The sequence below is a fragment of the Haliaeetus leucocephalus genome, unplaced genomic scaffold, assembly GCF_000737465.1.
Source record: "Haliaeetus leucocephalus isolate CR32 unplaced genomic scaffold, Haliaeetus_leucocephalus-4.0 Scaffold536, whole genome shotgun sequence".
NCBI lineage: Eukaryota > Metazoa > Chordata > Aves > Accipitriformes > Accipitridae > Haliaeetus > Haliaeetus leucocephalus.
In genome coordinates, this window is record NW_010972972.1 from 6,607,532 (window position 1) to 6,635,426 (window position 27,895).

Here is a 27,895-nt window from a genome sequence, read left to right on the forward strand (position 1 = left end):
TAGAGGAAAACTAATTTTGGGGGCACAGACAGTTATCTGCCATTTCATAGTTGCAATTATGCTGCATGTGGGAGCTCTGGGTTTCATAACAGCGACAGAGAGAGCAGGGCCTTTCCCTGAAAGCAGCAGCAATGCATGCACATAGTCATACATATGCATATGTGGATGCACATGCTCGTTTTGGCTAGGAAGAAGTCATTCACCCCCCATCTGAGCCCCGCCATGGTCCCCGCTGGCTCTGGCAGCTCCCAGCACAAGAGCTGGCGGCTGCCAGCAGCCTGTCAGCCCTTCTCCTCCCAGCCTGGCTCGTAGTCATCGCTGGCACTGTGGCCTCTCCCATGGGTTTTAGCCCCCAGACTGTTTGCTGCTGCTCAGTTTGGTCTGAGCATGCTGTGCCTCAATTAGGCGAAATGATACGTGAGGTTGAAAACTTAGAAATGTTGGCTTTCCTTCACTTGCAGATTAATTTCCTATTTTCTGGCTTTCCTCCACAGCCATAAGGACTGGAAATTTTGTCATTAGTAACAGATGATGAATATAGAGATTTCTGCTGGCAACATGTATGGCCAGTGAGTGTGGGGAGGCTCTGCAATCACCCCAAAGTGCCCCGGAGAGCCGTGATTTGCCAGGTCCCAGTGCAGCGCACTCCAGAGTCATACCAGCTTCTTCGCTATTGCTCTCTGCGACAGCACGAAAGCAGATGGGACTCAGTTTAACTTTCCTGTAGCAACATAATCAGCTTTAAAAATTCTTCTGGTGGCTGATTAATCCTCAAATACATTGGACTTAGTTGTCATCTCCCATGAGGTCAGTGTTTTCTCCAGGCCAACACAGCAAATCTCCATAAGCATGATCTAAGCCATATCACCTATAATCTTTTTATATGATTGCCCTGCTCTGGAGTTGCTCGGGCTGCCTGGCATCTGCGATATGTACTGGGTGCCTCGGAGCTAGTTAACCAATGTCCTCTCACAGGGAAATATTTGGAAGCCAGATTGTCACTCTCTGACTCCGGATGCATTGGCAAGATCCCGAGAAATTTCAAACCCTCCACGCTGTGGTTATTCCTAGTAAAGACATAACAGGAGGAGGCTTTTATCCTCTATGAGGCTGTTTTAGCTGTTCTTCAGGGAAATAATCATGGAGGAGCATTGACATTTGAGAGAATGATAATTCTCCTATCTAGATATCTGAAGGGAAAACCCCGCTTTTAGTCATGGCTATGTAGCTGAATGCTGATAACGCAGGGTGTGGGCACAGCTGCTGCTGTCCTGCATGAAACCACTTAATGAGGTTCAAGCTTTCACGTACAGAAAGAGCCTGCCTGCTCCTCAGAAGAATTTAAAGCTTTCATTAAGCACATAGGGGAAAAAAAGGAGGCAAGAATTGAAGCATTTGAAGTATGAAATTTCCTTTTAATATCTCTTACTGCCTTTCCAAATAGCTACAGAGTTTTTGTAAGAAACGCTCTTTGGAGAGGTATTTAACACGGCCATTGTCCTTTTTTTGAGGGGAAAACAAAGGTTTTATGGGCTGGAGCTCCTATTATGCTGGGCTCTGGCCTCCTTTCCTTGAAGACAAAACACAAAGGAGGAGAAAAGAGCAGCAAAGGTATGAAAAGCAGGTGCTGTGCCGCTTGCTGACTCTCAGGTGCAAATTCACTGCAGGAGTCACACTTGTCAGCTATTCTGAGATCTGGAGAAATGTGCCAGCATCTTGCTGTTTGGGACATGGTTTTAATCAGACTGCTGGGCTCAGGATGGCATCAGCACTGCTACAGATGCCACCTCTTTATGCGGAGATGTACAAGAAAGAGAAAAAATAAGGATGGGAGAGGAAGCAACATGGGGGGTAGGTGGCAATGGGTACAGAAGCCCATGGGGTGAAGCCAGAACTGGTGGGAAGTGTGGAGCTGCGTAGTCCTCGAGGGTTGGGCTGGCAGGGTCACCTCTGACTCGTGGTCCTGCAAGGCCCACCACATGGCAGCTCTGGTTGTAGGGCCCTTCCCTACCGTCCCGCAGGCTCACTCCTTTTCTGAGCATCAGTACCAAAGGATGGATCCCCCAAATCCATCTGGAGATGGGAATATCCCACTCACTCACTGTTTGAGTCCTCTATTATGCCTGATTTCCTCACTCGAGCTTTATCAGTCTCCAGACTCTTCTCCTTCTATATCAGAAACAACCTTAGGAGAGTCCTTTAGTGATAACAGAAGACTTATGTTGACTTACTTCTTTCTTATCTTTATCTTCTGTTGACTTCTATCAGTAATTTACTGTAATAGACCAGTTTAAAGGTTCATTTCCCCACACCCAAGTCAGACCTCTGGACTGGAGAATTTGTTTATGTCTGCAGCCAAGAGGTCCCTTCAGGACACTGACTTGCAAGCTTTGAAGGGGAGAGGTATTAAGCTGAGATTTCTAAGCTTTCTTATGATGCATGGTTCCCTTCTGTATTTACAGTTTTCAACAACATCCTTTGCTACACTGCTTGGGTACCCCAAACCGCCTCCCCACATCTTTGCCATCCCTCCATTGCATCTTCGTCTGCATTCAGTCTCTCTTTCCACCTCCCCCAGGAGCCTGTGCCGCTCACAGCCCTGGTGCTTTGTTCCTCCCTTCATGTCCAGCGTCCCCTGGGCAGCAGTCCCACTGCCCTCTGCCCACCTTCCCGAAGCCTCGCATCCCTCTGCAGTGCCTGCTGTCACTATGGCAACCTCTGCAAGGATGCTCTGCAGGGTGAGGATGCGCTGTGGGATGAGGATGCGCTGCGGGATGTGGTCACTGCCGCGGCCTTCTGCTCGGGGACAGTCGATTCAATTAGAACCGAAGCAGCTTTGGGAGGGGAGGTGGGGGGGTTACTATTTTCCTCCTAACAGCAACTGAATTGCTGCTGAAGCCCGTCTGGAAACGCTTCTGAACAACGAGCTCGTCCCCCGGGGTAGCACCGTTTCCGTTATCCTTTCGGAGGGAACAGATGATGCACTTGGCAGCATGAAGGCTGCCTCGGAGGCTGAAGGAGGAGCACAACCAGGGAGGTTGTTAGCTTTTCCTCATACAGATCACCCAGGAGGCAGAGAGCGCCTGTGTAGTGGGGCAATAAGAGACACACTGTACATTTTTTTTTCTGCATCAAGCTAAAGGAGAGAGCCTCCACCCAGCCCTCTTTGCCTCTACCCTGACCCTGCTCAGGCCTCCTGATGTCCAGGCGCTCTGTGACACTGATGGCCGACGGCTGCCCGCCCGTGCAGCCAGCACCGCCACCCCGGGGAGCCCGGGGCGAGGGCAGGACGGAGCCAGGCTCTCTCCTGAGGGGAGAGACGTGGCTACGGGAGAGGGTGTTCGGCGGGAGAAGCCGGGCCCCCCTCAGCCGGGCCGACTGAGGGAAGCCAAGCCGCTGCGTCCTGAGCCCTGTCCGCTTCCCCTCACCCTGAGGCGAACTAGGCGCGCCGCAAGGCCTGCCGGGAGTCGTAGTTCCTCCTCCGCCCGTCAGCCCCTCTCCTCTGCAGCCCGCGGCGGCGCTCGGACTACATTTCCCGTCATGCATTGCCGCTCTGCCCGGCCGCCTTGGAGTGGTCGAGGCGTGATTGGCGGAGCCGCGGCGGGGGGGCGGGGCCGCGGGGTTGTTGTCGAGCGGCGGCTGGCGGGCGGCGCTTGGGCGCGGCGGGAGGGTGGGCGTCTGGGCCGTTGCCGGCTGAGGCGGCGATCGCCGTTACTCGGCGTTGAGCTGAGGTAAACAGCGGCCGCGGCGGGGAGCACCGGGCGCCCATCCCCTCCGCCGAGGCACCGGCCCGCCTCGCCTCCTCTCGCTCTTCCCTTCCCTTCCCTCAGGCGATGCGCGTTGCCGCGGCGGGCGTCGCGAAGTGAAGAAGCGAAGCCGGCGCCCCCGCCGTCGTTGTTCCCCGTTTCTACCCCGCGACGCCCGCGGACGCCGACATGGGCGAGTGCGGAGCCCCCGGGGACGTCAACTCCAACGTCCTCATCGCCCGCAGCACCGGCGACGCGCAGCTCGACAAGGCGGTGTGGCAGTGGCTGAGCTGGGACAAGGTGGGTGTGTGGCGGGGAACGGAGGCGGCGGGAGCAGCCCCCCCCACCAGCCCCGGTGGGGGCTTCTCCGCCTTCCCAAGGTTGTTTTGTCATCGGTCCCATCGCGTATGCCGTCTGCTTCCCATCCTGCCCGGTGCTTTCTCCCTCCCCGCGGTCCTCCGCGTTCCCTCGGCGGGGCCCTTTCCCCCGGGGATTGGGGGTGGCAGGTGCCCTTTGAAAAAAGAGCAGTCTGGATCCGGCCAGGTCCCCGAAGGCAGCCGTGACCGAGAAATTCTTAACCTGTCAGAGGGGGAAGGTGAGGTATGCGGCCATCCAGGGGCTGTACCTGACGAAGGGATGGTATGATGTCATCCTGCTGGCACATGGAGTACGGCACCTGCTTCGTGTTGCTACCGCTTCTTCATTAAGACAGAAACGTGCATCTTGTGAAATCGGATTTAAGGAAGGACTATTTAATGGCTTAAAATGCAGCTAGAGTCAAATGGCGTAATTTAGTTTTACTTAGCTTCCTGAATTTAACACCCTCCCCAGGAAAGAAACAGGCTCCAGAGCTCTAAGTTCTGGCATGCTTCTTTCCTTTTCAGCTCCAGCAGGGTGTGAAGAGGACTGCAGGCTTGGTTAGTTCTGATTAAACCATCCAAAGCAAATTTGGGGCCATAATAATATGGTATTGGAGGTTATTTTGCTTAACTCGTTGTTGAAAGGGTTACTTTCTTTTCAGCTGGTTTATCCAAACATCATGGCCTGTGCTTTAAAAAAAAAAAACACATCTTGGAGTTGGGGGAGGGTAAGCTACCAGTGGTTTAGGTTTCTGTCTGTGGCTCTTTCTTTTTTTTTTCTTTTCACTCTAATGAGAGTGATTGTCAATGTGTTTATACCATTTCCTCTTTAGTTTCATCCTGTCAGGATCAAAGTAGGAGTGCTACAAGTAAATTCTATGTGACGGCCCTTGGATGAGCTTTTCGCTACTTGGAAATAGGCTCTTTTCTTTCATTTTTGCAGGATTTGACACTTGCGCTCTGCACATTCTATGCTCAGAGCTGCTGTTGTGAAACTATCTGGGAATACTAGCATGGGGGAGGGAAGGAGTGGAAAAGTGAAATAACATTCCTGATAATACCCTTCATAACCCAGACTGAATTCCAGTAAATGGTTTTGGGGTTTGTATATAACCTCTTGTTAGTGTATTGAAAGGTGTTTGTTTGTTTTTTTAACAGGTTAATAAATGCTTATCCTAAAAATGTATGAAGTAGGAGAACTTACACTTTTTAATGTTAAGGTTACTGGGGAAAAATATTTTGATTAAAACCAGCAACAGTGAAATATTACTGTTTCTATAGCTCCTTCTGAGGCCAAAATTAACCAATAAAATATGAACTGAAGAGTCAGTTTGATTGCACCTGTTTACCCTCGCTTCCCTAGGTGATAATCATGACCTTTCCTACAAGGCTGCTTGAATTTATTACTTTGAGAGATTTCAGAGAGGGTTCCTGTGAATTTTGAAAACTCAAAATCACCTGGAGAAGGTGGACTCAGTGCTTCTGCAGGACTGGGGGCTGCACAGGTGGTTCAGAAGCACTTGCAGTTCCTCTGTTGAGGATGTAAACAAAAGAAGTGAAGGTGTTGTGGGATGGGAAGCTGAGGAGAAACCAGCAAGTACAGCATGAGGAGGGATTATTTGTCTGATGCCCTCGTATTTCACCAGGAACCTAGGAAATGAGTTCTCTGTAGGTTTGCTGCTTATCAAGCAGCTTGACAAGGAGCTGTCTCTGTCTTGCCCCTTCCCCACCCCCCAGCTTCCTGAGCCGTAGGGACTTTTGCTGCCTCTGATCAAGGAAAAAAATCTATGCACTACATTCACAGCTGTATTTAGCTGTGGGGAGCTTTTGTCCTCTAACTTAATTGAAAATTACTTGCTGTAATTAATTCTTAGAGTTGTGCTATTCAACCTTTTTGATTTGGGTATACATGGTAACCTCTTTTAAAACTGTAACTGATTACGGGCTGGGGTGTGTGTGGGTGGAGGGGACCTGACCATATGATGATCTTTCTGCTTTCCTCCTCTGTCTCAGCAGTTTTGTGCATCTTTATTAATGCTTCTAACAACTGGCTTAAAGGAGGCTCACTAACTAAATCTCCCTCCTTTCCCATTCTCTTGCCTTAATTGCTGTGTGTTTACTTTTGTCTTTGAGACAGGCTTGGAGGCACAAGGCACCCACCTTTTGTTTGGTCCTCATTGGTAAACTATGTCAACAATTAGTTATTGTTCTGTATTTTCTCCCTTTAATTTCTCTTCATCCACTAACTTTCCTATTGTACTTCCACATCTGCCTTGAGTCTCCTAAAGGAGTCTGGCTTGTGTAGAAAGCTGTGATCAGAGCAGTTGTCTCCAAGAAAACTGCTTCTCTTTAGAGCAAATGTTACAATTTTGGACCTTGGTTGCAGTAATGATTTTATGTGCTTGTCTTAAATGGCTTTATAGAGTGGCAAGAATGTGCCATGCAGAGCGTGGCACGAAAATGAGGTGTGCTCAGTACAGTAGCTGAGGGTTTGTTGTATGTGGCAGCAGAGGAGGTTTTGGTGTAAGTCTGAGAGTCAGATACTGGCTCAGCAGCTGGTGGGAGAGAACAGTATGATCAAGATCCTGATCTACTTAATCAAAAGCCTGGTTCCAAAGAAAGGTTCACAGCTTTGCCTGAAAGTTGGAGTAGATAACAGGTACCCGCTTGCTTTCCCTCAGTAAGTCCTCACTCTGTAAAAATGAAGCCTAAGCTTAAGGTGTTGGCTGCTGGTTTATTAATTAGCCCTGTAGGATTGCTGACAAGACTCGTCTGGGCATGCTCAGTGTAGTGTAGCTTTGCCCATCTTCTATAAAGATACGGAGGAGTGTTTGTACACAAACTGTTCCTGGGCTGCTGCTGTTGTGGTGGAGTGTACCTGGGAGAAGGGGATGTTTTATGGTTATTACAAAGGCACTGTTAGAACACCACATGGGGAGAAAAACTCGAATTAGTTCTCCAGGAGCTGTTTGTGCAGGCCCCTTTCACTGTACTCTCATTTTATTTTACTAATTCACAGACTCATTGTCAGTGCACAAATGTAGCATGGATAGCTTCCTACTTGCTAACAAGGTGGCTTGGTTGGTTTTAGGGCTTTTTTGGAGTGCTCCTCAGTGTTCTTTTAATTTTTGTGACTTTTAAGATGTGTTTCAAGGGGCAATGGACTTGGTAGTTAAAGACTAATAACCTGCTCTTGCCATTCAACTTGCAATATTTTTTACTTATTAAGACTTCTAAGTGAATTTTTAAGAATAAAAATGTGAAAATAAAGTCTAGGAATTGGCCACAAGTGAGAAGATAAGTTCTTCAAAATTACATGTATGCATTGCAAGCTCTAACATTAAAACATGGAAGATAAAGTGGTGAATTATTGAAATAGTTCATTCTGGGTTGAGCGAGGCACAAAACCTGTATTGATACAACTAATGCTACTGAGAGTGCGTAAACAACTTTGTGAAATGGGGGAAGCTTTGAAATAACCCAAGTGCTGTGCTTTAGTGCCTGTTCTAATTCATTAAAGTACATTAAGTCCATGAGGCTAGTCTTGAAACTTATACGTCATGGCATTACTGTCTGTATTGATAAATAAACTGTATTGCTGTTTGTTGTCATGGAGGTGTAAAAGGGTATCGCTCTTCTGTGTTTACGCACTAACTTTCGGATATCAGAAATAAGACTTGAGCATTGGCTTGCTTTGTATAATTTGGAACTTCCCTTTGCTAGGTACCTCTGAGTTCGTACATGTAAATATTCTGTGTGGTGTAGGATCTTTTGTGATTTTTTTAACTGCTGGTCTAAACATATTTGGTTGGTTTAATGATTTAAAAGTGTTTTGAGAAATGAATGGTTCTTATTCTGCATCAGATCATAATGAGAGAATTGCAGAAAGAAGGTAGTCCTACCCTTCCTCACTGTTGTACTTCCCCCTTGCTACCTGCCTGAGCTAGAACAATATTCATGCAGTTGTTCAGGGAATGGATCCAGGGTGGTGGGGGAAGGGAGTGGATTTGTTATTGATCAGACTCACTGCAGCTGCATAAATGTTATTTCTTTCCTGACACAAGAAAGGAGCCAGTGTGTTAGTGGGAGCAGTCTGGGAAGCTGTGAATGGCCTCCTTCAGCAGCAGTGAGCTATAAAGCATTACTACAATAAGTGTCAATCCAGTTTATTTAAAAAGACATGTGGAATTGGTTGTAAAAAAAAAAAAGCACTTAAGTAAGGTTTTTTTGTTTCTTGTTTTGTATTGGGCCAATATAAAAGAGGTGGCTTGTCTGCTGGCCTGTGCAGCTGGCTCCTGGGGAGCCCTGCAGCACCCAGCCCTGGTGCCTTCCACCCACTCAGGTTCCTATGTGCAGCCCTCTGATTTATTCATAGGTACCCTTTATGTATGTATATTTATATGTGTGTGCATATCACATATATATACACACACACTTATTTAAAGATGCATAAATATAAGGAAACAAGGACAGCAAGGAACAACCCCAAAAGGTTACCAAAAAAGACAGCACAGACTGGAAGAACCAGCCAGTGGGTTCATGAATCAGAAACTTTATTTTGAGGAACTTTATGTACTTAAGATGGGTGGTGGGGAAGGTACTCTGTTCATGGCTGTGGGGATTCTCTAGCTGCTGGTAGGGCTGTAGAGGGGTACAGAGATAGAGGGTGGTGATGAGGTTACTTTTGTCTGTGGCTGTGGGGAGCTTCTGTAAGACAATGACAGGGTATGGAGGTGGAGGAATACAGAGCTGGTGGGTGATGTGGAGATCCCTTTGTCCTTAGCTGTGTGGAGCTTCCAGATACCTGTAGATCCATGATGGGGTGTGGACGTGGAGGGTGGTAGGGTACAGAGATGGTTGGTGGTGTGGTGCTCCCTTTGTCCATGACTGATGGGCTTCTAGCTACCTGTGGGACCATAATGGGGTGTGGAGATGGAGGGATGGTGCAGAAATCCTTTTGTCCTCAGCTGTGGGGAGCTTCCAGCTGTGTGTAGGTCCATGATGCTGTACAGGCTGGGGCTGTGTGTTTCCTTATTCTTAGGTCAATGTCCTTGTAGAAAGGTGCAGTGCACTCTGGCTGAGTAGTGGAGCCTCTGGTCTGGTTATGTCCACATCTGGGGCTGCAGCTGTCAAAGAGGTGTACATGTACCCCAAGTGGGTTGTCAGAGACAAGGGGTGTTCTGTAGGGAAACTTCTGCCTCTCAAGTACAGTACCTACAGCCATATGTAGAGGCTGTGATTTGCTCTACCATCACCTTTCCCTCTCCCACTGCGGTAACTAGCCTGAGTAACTGCTTGCCTGCAGTTACCCAACTGATTTTAACATAAAAATGTTGGTGTGGTTGCTGACTAGAAAACAAGCCTTTCTTGCTTCACAAGAGGAAATAACCTACAGTTTTCGAGAAATTGTAAATGAGATCTTGATGCAGGTGCCACTGCTCGTCTTAAGTTGTGTATGTAAGGTGACTAGCTATGCCATGGACAATGCTCCATTTCTCTTCATTAGGAGTTCCTACAAATAGATACTCTGGTGTGTTTGGATCTTAGGAACTGACCTTGACTTTACTTGGAAAAAAAAGCTTAAAACAATTGCTGATTAAAAACCAAAGGCTGGCTGGCAAAGCTTGATGCACTTAATTTGTGGCTGTTAAATTTGCTGAATTCTAAGCAAATTTGAGACTTATTTTTTTCTTCTCCCAGGCTACATATGCAAAGAGTGTCTGCAAAACAAAAAATGAATTGCTATGAGAGTTGTAAACTGCCACTTATTTTGACAGGGTATTAACTTTGAAACCTAACTCTGGCAGTAAGTACACATTAACAATGTGATTGGGAGTGAAAGAACCAGTGAGAAATATTCAACTAATGCCTTTGTAGTTTAATTCTCCAGTTGTCTCAGATTATGTATCCTGATGAGCTACAAAGAAAGTGTAATTCTTTATCGGTAGGTAACTGTGCAGTACATGTAAAACTGAAGATGAAGTGTAACACTGAATTCAGCAGAGAATATATTTTTTTTTGTCTAATAAAACCTCAAGCCTTTCTTAAACATGTTGATGTTGCAGTCTCAACTGCTATGCTGGACTGCTGCAGGACATGACCCTACAGTTCTCCCCTACATCTGATTCTGGCACTAACTTTGAACAACTACTTATAAAAATTATATCTCACATCCCCAGCAGGCTCATCCTTCCCTCTTCTTAAAAGCCATTATAATCACTTTAAACTCCACAGGACCACTAATATAGGTTATGTGAAGTTCCTGAGTGAGAACTGAAGTCAGAAACAACACAGGTAACTTGCAAAAAACATTTTATAGGAAAGTAGTGCTAGCTTTCTAGAGATGGCATGTATATATATTAGTGTAATAATTTTATAGGAAAAAAATAATGCAGAACTTATTTTTTTCTGGTGTGCACATAAGTGGCAGAACTATGTTTAGACTCTTACCTGTGCAGCAGCCTGTCTGTCTCTGTCCCAGATGTTTCTTATTTCCATTTCTTTGTGGCTGAATCTGAAGGGGAGGTTCTGATGGTCTCATTCTCTCTCCTCCCAGCTTGTTAGTAATGCAAAACCCTGCTCTCTTTGAGAATGAGAGGACTCCCTGAATGTACTTGGTAGAGTCTACTTGAAATGGGATGGGAAAACATCGCCTGACCTCTGGTTGCTCTTTACGTCCCATGTATCAAACAGCAAGCCTCAAAGCTATTTAAAAATTAAGAATGCTTCACAAATTTAATCTTAATGGTAGATTAATGTCTCTGAGGGCACTAACATCACGTCTGTAGGTGCTGCCAGATTGGGAAGTAGACAGTTGGGGGCAGAGCTGCTATTCGGGGGGAAGTAGACAGGTGAGGGGAATGGACCAGCAGGGACATTCAAGTTAAACTCAGTGAGGACAGGCTGCACTTGAGAAAGAGGGACTCTCTATGGCAATGGAAGCTGGGGCTGGGCCCTGCTGAAAAGGCCCTGGGAGTCTCTGTAGGCAGCATGCTGAACAGGAGCCAACGGCCTCCCCTGGCAGCGGAGGAGGTTGACAGCATCACAGGCTGTTGTGGGGAAGGAATTCTCTCCCTTTGCTCAGCATTTGTTAGCCCACATCCAGATACCGCATCTGGTTTTCAGCCCCCCAGGTACAAGACAGGTATTGACAAACTGGTGCAAGTTCAACAGAGGGGCTCCAAGATGGCTGGGGGGCTGGAGCACTTGCCCAGTGAGGTGAGACAGGGAACTGGTGCTGTTTTTCTTACTTATCCTCTCCCTGCTGGACCAAGGGGAAAGCCACAGTCAGAAACCCAACTCTAGCCCAGCCACCAGCCAGAGGCACCTTCTTTCCTTCCCTGTCCCTTTTCTGGCCCCAACAGTGTACACTCAGGTAGCATGAGCCTCTTCTTCCAGGGCCCTCCCGGCTGCTGTCACCTTATCTGCTGTCTCCTTGCATATTGCTGGCAGTGACCAGGACCCCTTCCCCACCCGGAGCAGGAGGAACAGCATCTGTTGCCTCTTGATTGCTGCCTTGTCCTGCCTGCTGACCTACATATATATATATATATATATATATGTGTGTGTGTGTGTGTGCCCAGCTGCAAGGGGTGGAGCCCTGTGGCGTGGTGCTGCTTGTCGGATGCATGGAAAGCTGTTTGGCTGGCAGCAGAGGTCTCCCCATCCCTGCAGGATGTGGGTCTGTGTGTGGGTCTCACCTCCCTCTCTAGTGCTGCCCTCTTCCCTGCCCTCTTTGCCTTTGGAAGGTTGGTCTCTGTGGGCTTGAAGGACCCTGCTCTCTGCCAGATGCTTTTTCCACCAGTAAGTAATCCTCTGAAAGCCAGAAGCAGCATGGGGCTCGAAGCCTTTCAAGAGTCTGTCTCCCCTTTCTTTGGGGAGAGTCAGTGCTGCTTCTGCCAGACATCCTGCCCTGTCCTGGGCTCAGGCCTGTGCACATGCGTTCCTATTGCAGCATGCAGACCCTGCTAAAGCCATGGTACTGAAATGGACTCAGCCTCTTCTTTTCCCCCTTCCCTAACCACTTCCTAGTGTGGGATAGCAACTGCAGCCTAGTTACTGGGATATTCCCTGCTCAGCTTCACAGGGCAATGAAGGAGAAACCAGTGCTTGGCAGTCAGCCACTGAACCTCTTGGGGTATCCCTACCAGACAAGTCACCAGTGCATCTGGAACGGCTGGGGGACCCTAGGAAAGACCACGAGTCACGTTGGTGGGGTAAGGCTGCAGGCACTGAGCTCACCACAGCACCTTTGCCCTTGGATCGCACCCTCTGTGCCTCCAACAGTGATGCTGTGCTTGCTGGCAGGCACAGCAGCTGGGGTCCCTACACTGACCTGCATTCCCTGAGCTGCGCTGCTGTCTGCGAGTGCTTTAGCTGCTCTTCCACAAAGTCTTGTTGGCCAGCAGCGCAGAGGTTTGGAGTGTTTGGTGGGTATTGAAATAAATGCTCTTTTCATATCTCTGACATTTGCATACTGCTTGACTTCAGACAAAGCACTGAATTCTGTGGGCTCTTCAAATCACTAAATCCATGAGAAGAATTTGAATTGCTTTGTTAGAGCCATTAGGGATGCAAGCATATTTTTAGATCATTGCTTTTATTAAGAAATTACTAGTTTTGTATGAAACAGCCTAGTTATTTCTACTTAGGACAGGAAGCTTTAGGCAGTCTTGTGTTGTTATTTTTTTTAAGGGTACTAAAAATAATGTCCAAACACTGTAGTTGATAATCTCCAAGGAACTTACCTTTTGCTTATGCTAGGCTTCTGCGTTGTGATTAACGGAGCTTACTGACGTACTAATCCAGGCAGCGGTTAACAGTGGGCATTTCAGTTGTTCCGAGTTTGTATTTCTAAGCTAATTGAGTTTGGTGTTAACACTATGCTGCTGCCTTGCTTGCCTTCAGAAGCTTGAGAAATTCTCTTCTAAGCAGTGATCTGTTACAGTTTTTTTTGAATACATCAATGAACTACTTAAAGCTGCTAGTAAGCCTCTCGCCTCAATGTCACATAATTGCATCCATAGGTGGGATTGATGATATTTCCTTGGAACTTAGAAATACAATGGGATGCTGCATAGCTTGACTAATCTGATATACCCTCCTAGTGCCTCTTGCTTCACATGACAGGAAAGTTAGTGTTGACAGAGAGAGTGAGTGTGCAATGATACTAATGACTTCAGATAATGTACTTTGCATAAAGGCATACTAGACTTTCTTCTTCGTAATCCCAGTCTCTAATGTTAAAGTCTGTTCTGTGTTTTAACATTACAACTGTTCCGCTTTGACAAATGAACCTTTGTTAAGAGCTACTGTGAAACTTTCAGAGGTTTTACTTCATTTCATAACTGTAAAGCAAAACAGCAAAAAACTTGTTTTTTGAAAATTTGCAATAGGGTTAAATGTCAACAGTGGAAGCTATCATTATCTTTTAGTCCCACCTGACTGCAGTGCCTTTTGAAATTCTCAGTTTAGTATGGTAAATGGTGTTCATACTCAAGCAGTATGTTTCAAGAAGCTAAACTGGTCCATAGGCTTTGAAGCTCCAACTCCGGGGGCGGGGAGGGGGTGGAGAAATGCAGTAAGGATTGTGCCATGGATGGTTGTGATAACAGCTGTCTTGAGATCAGTCTTCTAATGCTATTGATGCGTAAGCCAGAGTGTGAGACAGATCATCACCACATCTGAATTTATACCAAGTCTCATAAAATTCCTTCTTTTTGTTGCCCCAGGACTTTCAGGTGATATGTGGAAAGCTTTGATATTTTCTTCTTTTTCACCTTTTTTCTCTTTCCTTCTTTTCTGACTGCAGGAGATTTTAGCTAACTGAGCGCAGCCTGAGCAAATTAAGATGTTATTTGGATGCTATTTTGGCTGACTCATTTTTGTTCCCTAGGAAATAAATAAGGTAGCTTCAATCAAAAACGCATGTTAATCTATTTGTAAAATAAATGTTTGTGCTATTGCTTCAGGAAAGTCTTGCCTTAGTTTTGCAAAACTCCAGACCATAAACTGTGTAGTGTACTACATGTTACTTTATTTTTGCAGGCAAGCAATACAGCATATCCTAAGAAGCCATTAAAGATGCTGTGTAATTTAATAACCTTATTTTAAAGCAAAATTATGTATTGAATTATGATAGTGTGAAATGAGGTTTTCATGTACTCTTGCCTCAGACTCTTTTCAGATGAGTCATTTGTTTTCTGGTTGACTGCCTATGAACTGCTAAAAGAGAAGCTTTCACTTCTGGGATTTAATATTTGTTGTGCCCCGTTGTTGTTGTTTTATTCTTAAGCTTTTTTTTAAGCTGTGTTGTGAGTAATGGCTTGCTCTGGTTGCAGAGCCATCTGAGACCCTGAACAATAACGGCTTGCCTTTTTATTTTACGGCACAAAGAAATTAAAATTTATTTTAAATTCACATGTCTCATCCTGCTAGTGTTCAAGATCTGTTGTCAAGCTGTGGAAATAGTTTCAGATTTTTCAACAAGTTTTATGCAGTATTTTTTTCCTAATGAAAGTGTGCAGCTTGTACCATTGTGCTTTCCCCAGCATTTTTCAAATCCTCCTGAAGAACCTCCCTCTGTGCAGAGCATGTTTCCCAATGCTGCAGAGCCTGCCTTGTGGCAGGCAGTGTGGGAGCTGAAGCTGGCTGACCTCTATTTTAAATGTCAGGGGTGCTTCACCCTTGCCTTTCAGATTCCATTTGCCTTTTTTAACCCTTCCTTAGGACCCTGCTTGAAGCAGTGCTGTTCTAGAGAAGCACTTGTGCAGCCTGAGCTGTACTGTTACACAGCTGTTGTCATTGTTTTTTACAGCTGTGTATCGATTGCCTTCTACACTGTTTGTGTTGTTGGCAAGCCTGACTGGGTTGTGCTGTGTTTATAGGATCTGTGAAGTGTCTTGTCCAAACTAGATGTCAGTAGACAGGCTGAGTTTCTTGATGACCAAATGACTTCACTGAACCTTCAAAATCCCTGTGTTTATAAAATGTGGGTACTTATTGATCCACTTCTTTCAAAACAGCATCCTATCGGTAAAGTGCTCCCTGTTAGTACATGTTGTAAAAAGACAGACGTGGATATTCTTCTATCATTGTTTTTCTTTGTCAAACTGGACTTGCCTTCTCTTGCTTTCCCCCAGGTCTCCCCAGGCATGTCCAGGATAGTGTGGTTGGTATTACCATGACTATCTAATTCTAATCATCATAGGTAATTAATTTTGAAGTTTCCCTATTTTGTCTTATTGTTTCCCAGCCTCAATATCAGTTGAGGGTGCAGAATAACTATGAAGAACAAATTGTGTGTGTGCGTTTTGTACACTTGGAAGTTCATAGCTTCAATGGTGATGCAAGTGTAGGAAAATACTGAATGAGCAGAGGGAGATTTCAATAATCAGTGTCTCTTACCCACCCTCCTACATAACATACTGTGCACTGGATAGGATTGACTTTAAAACACTCATATGATTGTAAAATTTCCTACCTTAAGGTAAATATTCAAATTAAGCCTTTCAGAGATGTGTATAATCACTCCCTCAGCTGAACTATGAATGAGAATAAACGTCTTCTCTATACATGGACATGACAAACACATTCTTTCGTAATTGCAATGACTCTGTGTAAAATGGAGTGGGTTTCAGATCAGAAGAATTGCTTCTTACTGTTCTATTTAGCCAAGCTTTTTCCTTGTCAGGTGGCCATTCATTTTAGTTGTGGGTTTTAGATGATAAAGGCATGTGATGACAACATTTTTTTTAAAATGTTTTGTCCTGATTTGTCTGGTGTTTGTACCCCTTTTGTGGTACAAGCAGCCTTCCTGTGCAGATCAGGAACTCCCTAAGCAGCAAAGACTGAGATCGCCCTTGCATCTTTGTCCAGCTTCCCGCCATGATTGTGCTGTCCTTATGCCTTTTTTGCAGCCCAGAAAGCCAACCGTGTCCTGGGCTGCATCACCAGCAGCGTGGCCAGCAGGTCGAGGGAGGGGATTCTGCCCCTCTGCTCTGATCGGGTGAGACCCCACCCGCAGTTCTGCGTCCAGCTCTGGGGTCCTCAGCACAGGAGAGACAGGGACCTGTTGGAGTGGGTCCAGAGGGGGGACACAAAAAACGATCAGAGGGCTGGAACACCTCTGCTGTGAGGACAGGCTGAGAGAGCTGGGGTTGTTCAGCCTGGAGGGAGACCTTACTGCAGCCTTTCAGTACCTAAAGGAGGCCTACAAGAAAGCCAGAGGGGCTTTTTACAAGGGCATGTAGTGATAGGACAAAGGATAATGGCTTTAAACTGAAATAGGGCAGGTTTAGATTAGATATTGGGAAGAAATTCTTTACTGTGAGGGTGGTGAGGCACTGGCAGAGGTTGCCCAGAGAGGTTGTGGCTGCCCCATCCCTGGCAGTGTTCAAGGCCAGGTTGGATGGGGCTTTGGGCAACCTGGTCTAGTGGAAGGTGTCGCTGCCCATGGCAGGGGGGTTGGAATGAGATGGTCTTTAAGGTCCCTTCCAACCCAAACCATTCTGTGATTTTTCTAGGCATCTGCTGACAGTTGCTGTCAGAGTGCTGGACTAACCAGCCCTTTGGTCTGACTGGGTATTGCCTCTTTCAGGTAACGGCAGAGCAGCCGATGAGCAAGTCCCTGCTGCGATACACACTATACAAACACCAGCATGTAACTGCAGGGAGCTTTCAATTGTAATAAGCTGTGCAGGTGTAGGTGAAGTGGTGTAACAGTTGGCTAATAATGATACCAGAAAGGGAGAATGTCTCTGGCTCTTCCATATGAACCATAACACTGTTTATATATTGATATACATAAATTAACTGACATGGTATTTTGATTTTAAATATTTCCTCTGAGTATGTTGGTGGGTGTATGTTTTCCTGGTTTTGGTGGCAAATCATAAAGCAACTGCTATCTTTGTGTTCTCTAAGGCCAACAATAATGTTTCACTGACATGAGTACTGCTTTTGGGAGCAGAATTTTTTTTTTCTTCAGAAAGGTGCTAGCTGTTAAAGATACATCCAGTGACTTCTTTGGAGAATTCTTTGTTTAGTGGCTGTATCATGTACTATGTGAAATGCCTTCTTTCTGAACTTTTAAGTAATTGGGGAATTTTTTTAATTCTCTGGGTTTTACTGACAAGATTCTTGAGACCTTTCTAAGTACAGTTAAAAATCTAAGTTTGGAGAGTAGGGCAATTGGCTGTTACAATGATGCATGTAATACTTACCTTCGGGAACAGGACTTTTTTTTAACCCATTCATATCCAGTGTAGGTATTGAGAAGCGAAGGTGTGAAAAATGGCTGGGATTTTCTGACAGAAATACCTATCTTTATTTGAGAGTTTGCGATAAATAGGGGCTTTGACTCTCTTGTACCCACTTCACTAAAGATTAATGTATCTTGAAAAGACAAGCTTTATTTTTTGTTTTACAATGTCAGCTTTATTTTAATGTGCGTGTTTACAGACCTTCCTTGCAGGTGGGGAGGAAGGAAATACTGCTTTGAAGTTAGGATTTTTTTCTGTCTTCCAGCAGCACAGATCGAGAATTAACTTGTGCTATGTGCCTTGGAAAAACCTGTTCTGAAGTCTGTGCTCCTCAGTTATGGGCTTCATGTAGCTGGAAAGTGTATTAATGACTAGGCAAACACATCAGCGTATCAATGGCAGCAAGAGCTCTTGAATCTTTTATAAATAAGGATGATACAGAAAAGAATACAGTAGAAATGAGTTACAATGAAGGCTAGTTTGTGCAGACAGGCATTTTATAGGATAGGAAGAACTTGTTGCACTGCAGAACTAGGAGTTATTTAAAAACAATGAGCATATAGTTCAGATCCTGATTTCAAGAACTAAATTAAGACCTTAATCTTCTTTTGCAGAACCAAAAAACAAAAGAACAGATTGAAAGCTTGTTACAGAATGGAAAACATAAAGAGTTACGGGATCGTCTCTGCTGCAGGCTGACCTTTGGGACTGCTGGGCTTCGCTCTGCTATGGGAGCAGGCTTTTGCTACATTAATGATCTTACGGTGATCCAGTCAACACAGGTAAGCTGAATAGTTGCATAGGAGACAACTGAATGGTTTCACAGTAAATGTTTGGGTCATACAGTGTACCACTGAAATACAAGCAGCCATTCAACAGTAGAGTGATAATGTGAAATGTTTAGTGCTGAAAGAAAATAAAGTGGCTTGAGCAGGTTTAATTGGACATCCTAGGAGGCAGAATATAATCACTTCCACTGGAATTTGGCCAGTAGTTAAAAGTCTATTATACTGCTCTGTAGTTGGAAATCATTATCTGTCATAAGAACTTTTAGTATCTGTCAAACTAAACAAAAAACCCCAAGAAAACCCCAAAAGCAAACCCACCACCAATGAAACAAGCCTTTTCTTTCATTTTTAGCCAAAATTGTGAATAACTATACAAAAATAGCAGGTGTTGCTAAGAAAATGAACAGGAAGTAAGATGAAAAAGCAAATATAGAATGACTGTGAAGAATATCTGTATTGTAAATTGTTTAACTTCTGGGGAATCCTTCCAGTAACACTTGGTTGTGTTACCTACAACTGGATTGGGTAGCTTTAGAAAATGTTGTGGTTAAGTGCACTGGCATTGCTGTAGCTCTGTCTTTTAGCTCTTCACACTTTTTTAAGTGGAGAAGCAAGAAAATAATTTGAGATACAATACGTAACATAAAATTTGCAGTTTGAGAGTTTAAGTTTGTATCAGAGAGGTCGATGATTCATGGTTTATCTATTATTTAGTATTTGTGTATTTGGGTTAGAGATATTATAGAATTATTTGCTAAGAAAACATTGTAAACAGATGTTGATCTTTTTGAGGCTAGTTCTTTGAAGTTTGGAGTATTTTGGGATGGACATCTTGATTTGAATACGGGCAGGGAGATTGTGGAACTTAGATGTAGCTCTTGACTGCCATTTTGACAGTTGTATGTTGTTGTTGAAAGCGTCTGATGGGATGAGTGTGCATGTGGGGTAAAGTTTTGGTCAGGGAGGCTTTAGTCATAATTTCCTGCTCCTCTGCCAGAGATTAGGCTCCTCTTGGTGATGGCACTGGATACATATTTAGAAGGGCACAAGAGCTGGTACATGGAATTGAGGAGCTGGATAGGGGCTGCCATGGGGACACGAATGATACCAGTGCTGAGGTGGGGAAGGCTGGTGGCAGGGACTCCTCACTTCTGACACATCTTGCTGTTTAAGTTAACAACCAGAAATACAATTTTCTGGACTTGTTTCTTCAATATCTTTTACCTTCCTTTTTTTCTCTGTTGATTTTGGTCTTGCATGCCAGAAGAGGTTTGGAAAATGATCAGACTCTTCTCTGTTTCCCCCCCCGCTTCTCTGTCAGACAATGTTAATGATTTGTATGTGTGTCGATTGTCTGAATGAATCAACCTATTGATTAATATAAGGCTTAATCATATCTGTTTTTCTTTGAAGTGCTGTTTTGTTCAAGGGCAGATGATACAATCTTTCTCAAAGAACTTGGTCCCCAGTTGTCTCACTTCTTTCCCCACCTTTTTGATAAACACCTTTGGAAGGAACAGTTGATATTAGTCTAGTTCTTGATCCAAAGTGATCCATGCTTCTCTTCTATATTGCTCTCTCATAGTGGTTTTGTTCTTAAATTTGCTTATTGTACAGTAGCAGGGTGCTTTTCAGCTGATGTGTTCCTCTATCAATTTTTCCCCTGAACAAGGAGATTAAATAACTACTCTTCACAACTAAACCTCATAAGAAGTTAATTCAGAGTACATCTGAAACTGCTTTGATATTATCAAGACTTTGAGCATGTGAAAGAAGAGTCTGAATTTGAACATTGATTTATCTAGGGTTGTAGTCTTGTTAAACTATCATTCCTGACTTTGATAGTCATTCTTGCACATATTTTATTATGGTAAATATTATCCAAAAAGCAGTGGGATTCTTAATGTGCAAAATACAGCTTTCTCTCACCCCAGTAAAGGTAGTGGGCAGCAAGGAAAGAGAAGTGTTGAATCCTTTTTCAAAAGAGTAGCATTAGTCAGAAAATGGATGTTCCGGATTTCCCTCCCTTATGAACATCTAAAATACAAATGGGTTTGGACTGTGTATATTAAATATATTTAAACATCTTATCTGTCCCCACCTTTAGTCTTGACTATTGAAAATATAATGAACTGGTATATTTGTAACTATTTTACTTGGAACATTCCTAAAAATTTTTCATTATGACAAACCTACCAAATCTTATCTAATTTGTCAAGTACTTTTTTATAAGTGGAGATGCAGCAATATGATAAAAGGTGTTTTACTGCGTGATTTACAAAAGGTTGATAAAGTCTCTCATTTAATACCATGTACTTAAACATTTTTAAATAGTTGTCTCTTTGCAGGTTAATGCTCTGATAGAAAGTCCCTCAGTAGACATGACTGAAATAATTTATTTTCTGTTGGCTCAGGGTAAAGTGATGTGCTTAAAACTTGGAACAGCTGGGACTCTAAGCTGTTTGACATACTGCTAATGTCTGACTTGTACAACTGGAGCCCAAACTCTTGTGGTGAAACCAAATTCCAATAGCTGTTTATATAGGCTTTGAAAAGGAGAGAAATAATGTGTTGGAGCTCATTGGTAGGGTTTGCAACCCAGCCTTGTATCTGACTGTTTTTTCGCTTCAGTATCATCTTGGGTCTAACAAAGTTTTCTTTACATTTCTAATCTGTAAACTGGACATATCTTAGAAATAAAGGAATCCTCATTCTACCCTTACTGATCTGAGTATACCAAACTCATCTGCTACAAATACTGTAATGGTATGAACAAAGCTTACTAATGTGGTACAGGTGGTCTTGACTGATCCAGTGGGAATGAGTTGAAGAGATTAAGAAAAAAAGTTTAAAAACTAGTAGTTTGTTGCCAGTGGTGGAATTGTTAAGAGTAGCAAAGTTGCTTTCAACAAGTCCTCTTTTCTTTGAAGCAGAGTAAACAATTGATAATGCAGAGGAAGTTAATAATAGTTGTTTTATTTTTTGGCCTGTGTAGTCTGAATTTGGAGTTGCTCAAGCCCTGAGCGACTGAATGTTACATGCTGCCTTTGTGTTTTCAGTCTTATGAAAGCGTGACTGAACTTGGATCGGGTGACTGATACGCATTCTTGGCAGAAAGTGAAAAGTTTCATTTTGGTCAGCAGGGAATGTGTTTGCAAGTTCAATTTCATGGACATCACTGGCTTCTGAAAGTAACAAACTGGGTTGTATTCATTTGCTTCCTCTGTGGAGCTTCTATTTTTAGCTGTTTATTAAAGCTATATATCAAGTTAGGAAAAGCAATCTCTGGGAAGCAGATTAGAACTTGTTTCTGAAGTAAACTGCATCAGATTTAATCTCTTTGAGTATTCTTGTTTCAGAAGCTAATGACGTAAACGGTTTTGCTGAACCTAATCTGAAAATGGGTAACTGTGTCTCTCTATTTGTCCTTACCTGCTACAGGAATAAATGGCCATTCAAAAAAGTAGACTTCAGTGTAATAAAATTTCCTTCAATTAAAATAAACCTTGGTTAAGTTGCATGCTTAAGCGTGTGCTGTGTTATTCATTTGCATAATTATAATGATGTCATGAAAAGTCAGATCCAGAAAGGTACAGAATATCCGGAAGTTGCTTTTGACTCTTCTGAGGATTGTTGGTATGTAACCTAAGCATAAAGCCTAGATTTTCCTGCTCAAGTATTGCTTCTGTCCTGCTGAGCCAGTTGCTGCTGTTAGTAGGTAAGTAACCCACCACTGACCTCCATAATGACAAAACCAGTCATCTTTGCATCATTGCTGTGAGTTTCCTGTGCCTATATAAGCAAAGCTAAAGAAAATAGTTGAAAGATTTAAATACTGGGCTTCATAAAGCTGTTACTATCTCTCTTCATTTCATCAACCAAAAATATTTCCATCCCATTCTTGATACCATCACTTCCCCTCACTTCTCTTTTGAATTTCATCATAAGGGACTGGACATGCAAGAGGATTATTTAAAACATGGCAGTAGAAGCAGACTAGATCTGTCTGTGAATCTTATATAGGGAAATCACCTGAACTGTGCAGTGGTATAAATACTTATAATACTTCAGTTTTAGACCCACTGAGGTGGTTATACATTTGTATGCTGACACTTGCTAATAAGTTATTAATTATCACCAAGTATGCAATGGCAAGTTGTTGACTTGGATATCTTCAATTTAGAAGCAGTAGCTATCCCAGGAAAAATTAGATGGGGACACTATCAAAAACTGAGTCTTGTAAAAAGGAAGTAGAAGTTCTTTAAATTTCTTCAAGAAAGAACTTATCCCAAGATGTGTTGGAGTTACTAACTAATTGCTGCCTGAGAAGGGGAGAATATCTGGAAAAAAATAGGTGTGAACTTGAGTAGAGGGTTCAGATAGTGGAGAGACTCTGCATTCACTTCCTCTCACTGTCATTATTTATTTTTGTTTCCTGCAGCTTTAATAAAGGTATTTGGATAGTAAACAAGTCCAGTAGGGCTGGACTAATTTCAGCTGTGGGATCCTTTGCTAAGCTTAAGGTATTTTGTTCTCGTACTTCATATTGCGTTGTCTTAATTTTAAGCAAAACTTCTCCATGGCAGAAAGTAAAGACGTTCCTATTTTCATTCATATGAAGTCCTTGATATCTGTCAGTGAAGCTGGTTTTAAGATGATGTCCGAGGAAAAATCTTGCCTCACCCTTGAGTAGAGTGTTACTTAGATTGTAGTGGCAGCCAGGAGCTGCCAAAAATGCTCAGGCAGAAATAGCTGGGATGAGGTGCAGGGGAGAAAGTACAGAAGATCAAATCTACTAAAAAAAATTTAAATATAAAAAAATCAATATAGACCCTGACTTTGCAACGGAAGTAAATCAGCTCTTCTGTGTTTGAGGAATGGAGGGAATAGGAAGCTGGGAGATGTATAAGGGTGCAGCCATTAGAGCCAAAAAGCCAAACCAGCTATGATGGTTGTCATTGGGAAGTAAGGGGTGAGGAAGAAATTTGATGCGCAGAATCCTAGAGATGCTAAGGTTGCCAGAACATTCAAGGGATGCCTCTGCTGTTGAGGGAAAGCTCCTGGGGGGTAGGTGTGAAATAGAAATCTTGTGTAACACTTTTTCAAATGTAAAGAGTGTTTTGTCATTTGTAATGTATTGACTTTCTTGTGTGGACAGGAGTGTTAGTTGTTCTATCTGAACTTACCTTGATTCATGCTGCTTCTGAAAAAGTTTATATGCCTCTGTTTTCTGCTTCTAATTAGTACCAGTTTGTCTAATAGGGTCCTGCTTCTTCTGTAAATCTTTTTTTTGGTGCAGTTTCTTGATGTTTGATGAACTAGTACAGATAAAAAAAACTCTGCAATGTCCTCTGATCTCAAGATATCACTATCCTAAATAAGGATCTGTTGATAAGAAATCTGTTGCTCATCCCTTTAAATGTTAGTCAATCTGTTCAAGTCAAACTTGAACAAGTTTTTCCCATTCCTCTGTCTTGTATCTATTTACAACTGTGAATGAAATTTCTTGAAGTTATCAGGGTGATGGGAACATGTTTGTGTATCAACATGTTTCAGTTCAGTGTGAAGGTGACTTCAGTGGGTGATCATGCCATGGCACAGCTCCCAGTTTCATCAGTATTCAAAGATTTTTATTTATTTTACAAGTTTTTCTCTCTCTCTGAATCCCTCTATAGAAGCACTACATCTGTGGCTGAAATGGTTCTCCAAAGAGATGCCAATATCCACTTGTTCATATTTGAAGTATATTCTTTGGTGGAAAGAATTAACCATTAAAACCATTTGAAAAATTGAGCTCAGCTGAATTTCATGGGTAGAAGTCAGGCTAACTTTCCAATTGAGAGATTGCTTATTAGTGATATCGAGTCAGATTCAGATAAGGACGCTGCAGAGAATTGCACTTAATACTGCAGGAAAAATCTGTTTAATTCTAGTATGAAACACTCCCACCCCTTCTATAAAGAGGAAGCTTGTGCCCTTGTGAGAGGTAGCCATTTTAAGATAAGCTCGGCTATGGTAAGTTCACAGTGCTGTGTTTGTGTTAGGGAAGGCTGCTTTCTGATTGTGGTGAACTGTAGCCTCTGGAAACTTCCATTAACAATAGTGCTTCCATCTTTTTGTCTAAAACTGCTGATCCATCCTGGGTTGTTTCAGTGATGGATCTCCAGAGAGATTCTAACTGGGGAATGAATGGATGTGAAGGCCACAGGGAAGGTGAAGCTGGAATACCATGTAATGCACTATTTCAAAGAGTGCCTATCTTTTCTTTTTTTGAAAAGAAGGGGTGGCTGACTGAGAGGCTGTTTTTCTTCTGTGTATGTTTCAGTGCATATTTCTCCTCACCTGCAGTGTGTCTTAAAAGTTTACTCCCTTTATCTGCTTCCCTTTCTTTTCCCTGCACGGGAGCATTCTCTGATATCTTGCCATTGGAAATGTTCTGCCTTGATGTATAGAAGACAGCTTGTATTTATGCTATTTTATCTGCATAGTATATAAATTGAGGACTCTAATCTCTCTACCTGGAGCAGGTCACTAGTAATAAACTTTTTATTTGAAAAAGTGGGAAAGGATGAAGCATCCTTTTAATGCAAATTTAGAACTAACATTTTGGAACCAATGCTGAAAAGGTGTCTGACTTATGCTGTGAACACAAAGATAAAGACTAGCACTAGCCTTATATTGCCTGAGTGGATGGACTTTCAAAAAATGGATTTTTCTCAATCGGGTCTTTAAGATGATTGTTTGAATACATAAAAGCACAGTATGGATTGAAAACAAGTGTTTGCTGCTTGAGGATTTTGCTGGCTTGAGCTTTCTTTTTATGCTGTTTGGTCATTTATTGTTGTACCGCTTTTATTTCCCACAGCTGTTTCTCTGCTTGCTTTCTTTCTTTCTGTGAATACTTCGGGGAAAAATAAATACACTGCTTTTGTGAATATCATTATTGATGATTTTGCCTACTGACATTATACATCCTATGTGAAAGATCATTTTTAATGTTTGTGTGTGCTGCACTAGAGCTAATTCTTTGCTACTTTTTTTCTTTCTTTTTTTTTCTTTCCAGGGGATCTACAAGTATCTTGAGAGGTGTTTTTCAGACTTTAAGCAGAGAGGCTTTGTTGTTGGATATGACACACGAGGTCAGGTGACCAGCAACTGCAGCAGTAAGAAGTATGAGTATTGATTACATTTGCAAGACTAGAAATTAAATTGTGGCTTTAAATGCATTCTGTTCTATCAGAATATTTTTGTCATGAACTGCACACACTCTTTCCCCTCCCTTAGTCCATTTAAATAGTAACGGAGAGAGGCATGGACTAAAGCCTTTATAATACCAATTGCCAGCAAATGTGGAATGTAAGGCTAGTCACATCACCAAAGAATTTACAGTCTAAATGCACAAGAACACATTAGGCAGACATTAAGAAGTTGATATGCCTGGAGAGAAATTTGAATGTGAAGGTAAATTCGGAATACTAACATCTAGCTTGAAATCACTAAATGTTAATGCACTATTATTAACGCTGTTGTTCTCTTGTATTATGCATCTGATTTAAGCTTGCTTGGGGGAGAAGATTTCTACCTGCAGCCTATTGTAACCCGGTATATTGGTACCCTTATGCTAGTCTGTGATTTCAGTGTGTTTCCACATTGGGAATATCTTACCTGGAATGCTTAAAATGTAAACTTTCAGTGATGCCAAATTGTGCTCTTTGCAAGGAAAGGGGATCTGTAAAAGAACTGCTTTCTGAATTCTATAAGCAATCCTAATCCTGTCTCATTTGAGGAGCGAAACACATCTTGTAATGATATGCTTTACAAAAAAGCCAACCCAGTGGGTAATTATTATTTAGTTAATGAGTGGTTAATTGTAGTTAATGTAGTTGTTCTAGTTAATTGTTGTAATTAATGTAGGTTTTTATTTATTTTATTTTTGTCAACATTTAATATTCTAGGGATGTAAGTTCTTGGTATAATAGAGCACAAAATCTAGTGACTGTCTTGTAAGAGTTTCTCCATTCCCCTGAAGTTTGCCTCTCCACGCCTTCCTGTCTGGTCTTCAGATGTGTGGCACATTATCCACCAGGCTTTGGCATAAGGGTTTTAAACTCCTCTGTTACACTGTGTTTGCAAGGCTTCTACCCAAATTGTCTGGGTTATGCAAGCTTAAAAATGTGGAAATGTAAGAAAAACATTCCTTTTCAGCCACACAAAACTTGGAATTCAGACTTGATGACAGTGCAGTTGTTTCATGTGTCAAAGGAGCAAATCAGTTCTCAACTGCATGTTTCTTTTGCCCCCTTGGAATGGCACACAATTACAGTAGTGATAAAATCAAATTGAACCTCCCCAAAAGAGTGTTTTCAATTGGATCAGTGTGCTTATCCAGCACTATGTGAGCAGGAGCACCCCTTTCTTTGCATCAGTTCCAGTGCCAAGGGAGATGGCAGACCGTCTGGCTGTATTCCGTAATTAAGTTGACGTAAACCATTGTGATACACAAGCAAAATTTCAGTAGCTTCAGCTAAGCTGAGATCTCAAACTCTTACGTGGTTTCAGGTTACATTTGATAGGTGCTATAGTGAAATTTTGAGTAGCTGAAATTTAAGACTACAGTATACTACTCACCATGGGAAATAAGGAAGCAAGTACTAATGCTTGTCTGTAAAAGCAAGTGAGCAAAGCAAACTTACACTATTCAATCTCTCATCTGTTTTGACTCTGAGACTTCCCATTAATTGCTGAGCTGTGTGTACCTGACTCGAACAGTTTCATATCAAACAGTTACCTGAAAAGAGAATGAGTCTCCCTGCTGCTTGAAAGGAAAAGTTTATAATAAAGGCAAGGTTTAAAAACATGGGTGCTGTTACTGTTTCTAAACTTTCTGGAATAAGAGTGGGCTAGTTTGCAGACATATATTTTTAGGAATAGATCGGCTTCATGGATATTGTCTGAAGCTGCTGAACAGGGCTGGCAGACAAGCTTTGCTGTGTGAAATACTGAATCCTTTTCCAAACCTGCTGTTGCAGACATCTGGCACTTTAAACTTTCTGGGAGATTTGTCCTTCATTCAAGGACAGAACCAATGTCATACTAGTAGGTTCTGTATCTCTGTTTTTTATATCCCTGGTTTATTTAGGTGGTTGACCGTCCCTTGTGTTCTTCAAGCAATGAATAAAAGAGCTGTGTCAGATTCTACAGCCTGAAAACTATTAAATTGACTGTGCAAACTGTAGGATACTACTCTCGGTGTAAGCCAAAAAATAATAGAGGGATTTAAGAAAAGTGAAATAAAGGTTACAGTAATGCCATATGGCTATTGAATTGTCATGGGCAGTTGGGTTGACTGAATGTTTTCTTTTTCACATTGGCAGACTTGCAAAGCTCACTGCAGCAGTCCTACTGGCTAAAGATGTACCTGTATACTTCTTTTCCACGTACGTCCCTACACCATTTGTGGTGAGTCATCTTTTCTTTTATATTGTTGAACCATGCCATTAAGGGAATATTTGAAAGCTTACTAAAAATGTGAACTAGCAATTTTCTTCTCAAATTCCATTATTTAAACAGAAAAATAGAAGCTGCTTGGTACACTTGGCTCTTCAAGGAGGCTGTAACAAGAATGTCACTGAATTCTTCTGTGTGCAGATAGTCAGTAAAATCACATTTCACCCTAGGCTGCTATGCGAGGGCAGTAGTTATTGCAGTCCAGGCTTTGCTGTATTAGTTACAGGTGAAGC

The 27,895-nt window shown here is 42.8% G+C and overlaps 1 protein-coding gene across 5 annotated transcripts in view; it reads left to right on the plus strand.

Moving 5' to 3' along the window:
* Positions 1–3,657: 3,657 nt before the first annotated feature.
* Positions 3,658–27,895, plus strand: part of PGM2L1 (phosphoglucomutase 2-like 1) — a 41,255-nt gene continuing 17,017 nt past the window's right edge. Inside the window, exons 1-6 of one of the 5 annotated variants that reach the window (XM_010576665.1) lie at positions 3,659–3,731; positions 3,831–4,046; positions 12,184–12,321; positions 17,982–18,149; positions 25,219–25,325; positions 27,530–27,614. In XM_010576665.1, coding sequence (XP_010574967.1) covers positions 3,936–4,046; positions 12,184–12,321; positions 17,982–18,149; positions 25,219–25,325; positions 27,530–27,614 — 609 coding nt within the window. In that variant the 5' untranslated portion in view covers positions 3,659–3,731; positions 3,831–3,935. Of the gene's footprint in view, positions 4,047–12,068; positions 12,084–12,183; positions 12,322–16,642; positions 16,704–17,981; positions 18,150–25,218; positions 25,326–27,529; positions 27,615–27,895 lie in introns of those variants that run through there. The other 4 variants (XM_010576664.1, XM_010576666.1, XM_010576668.1 and 1 more) reach the window with 4 other exon arrangements.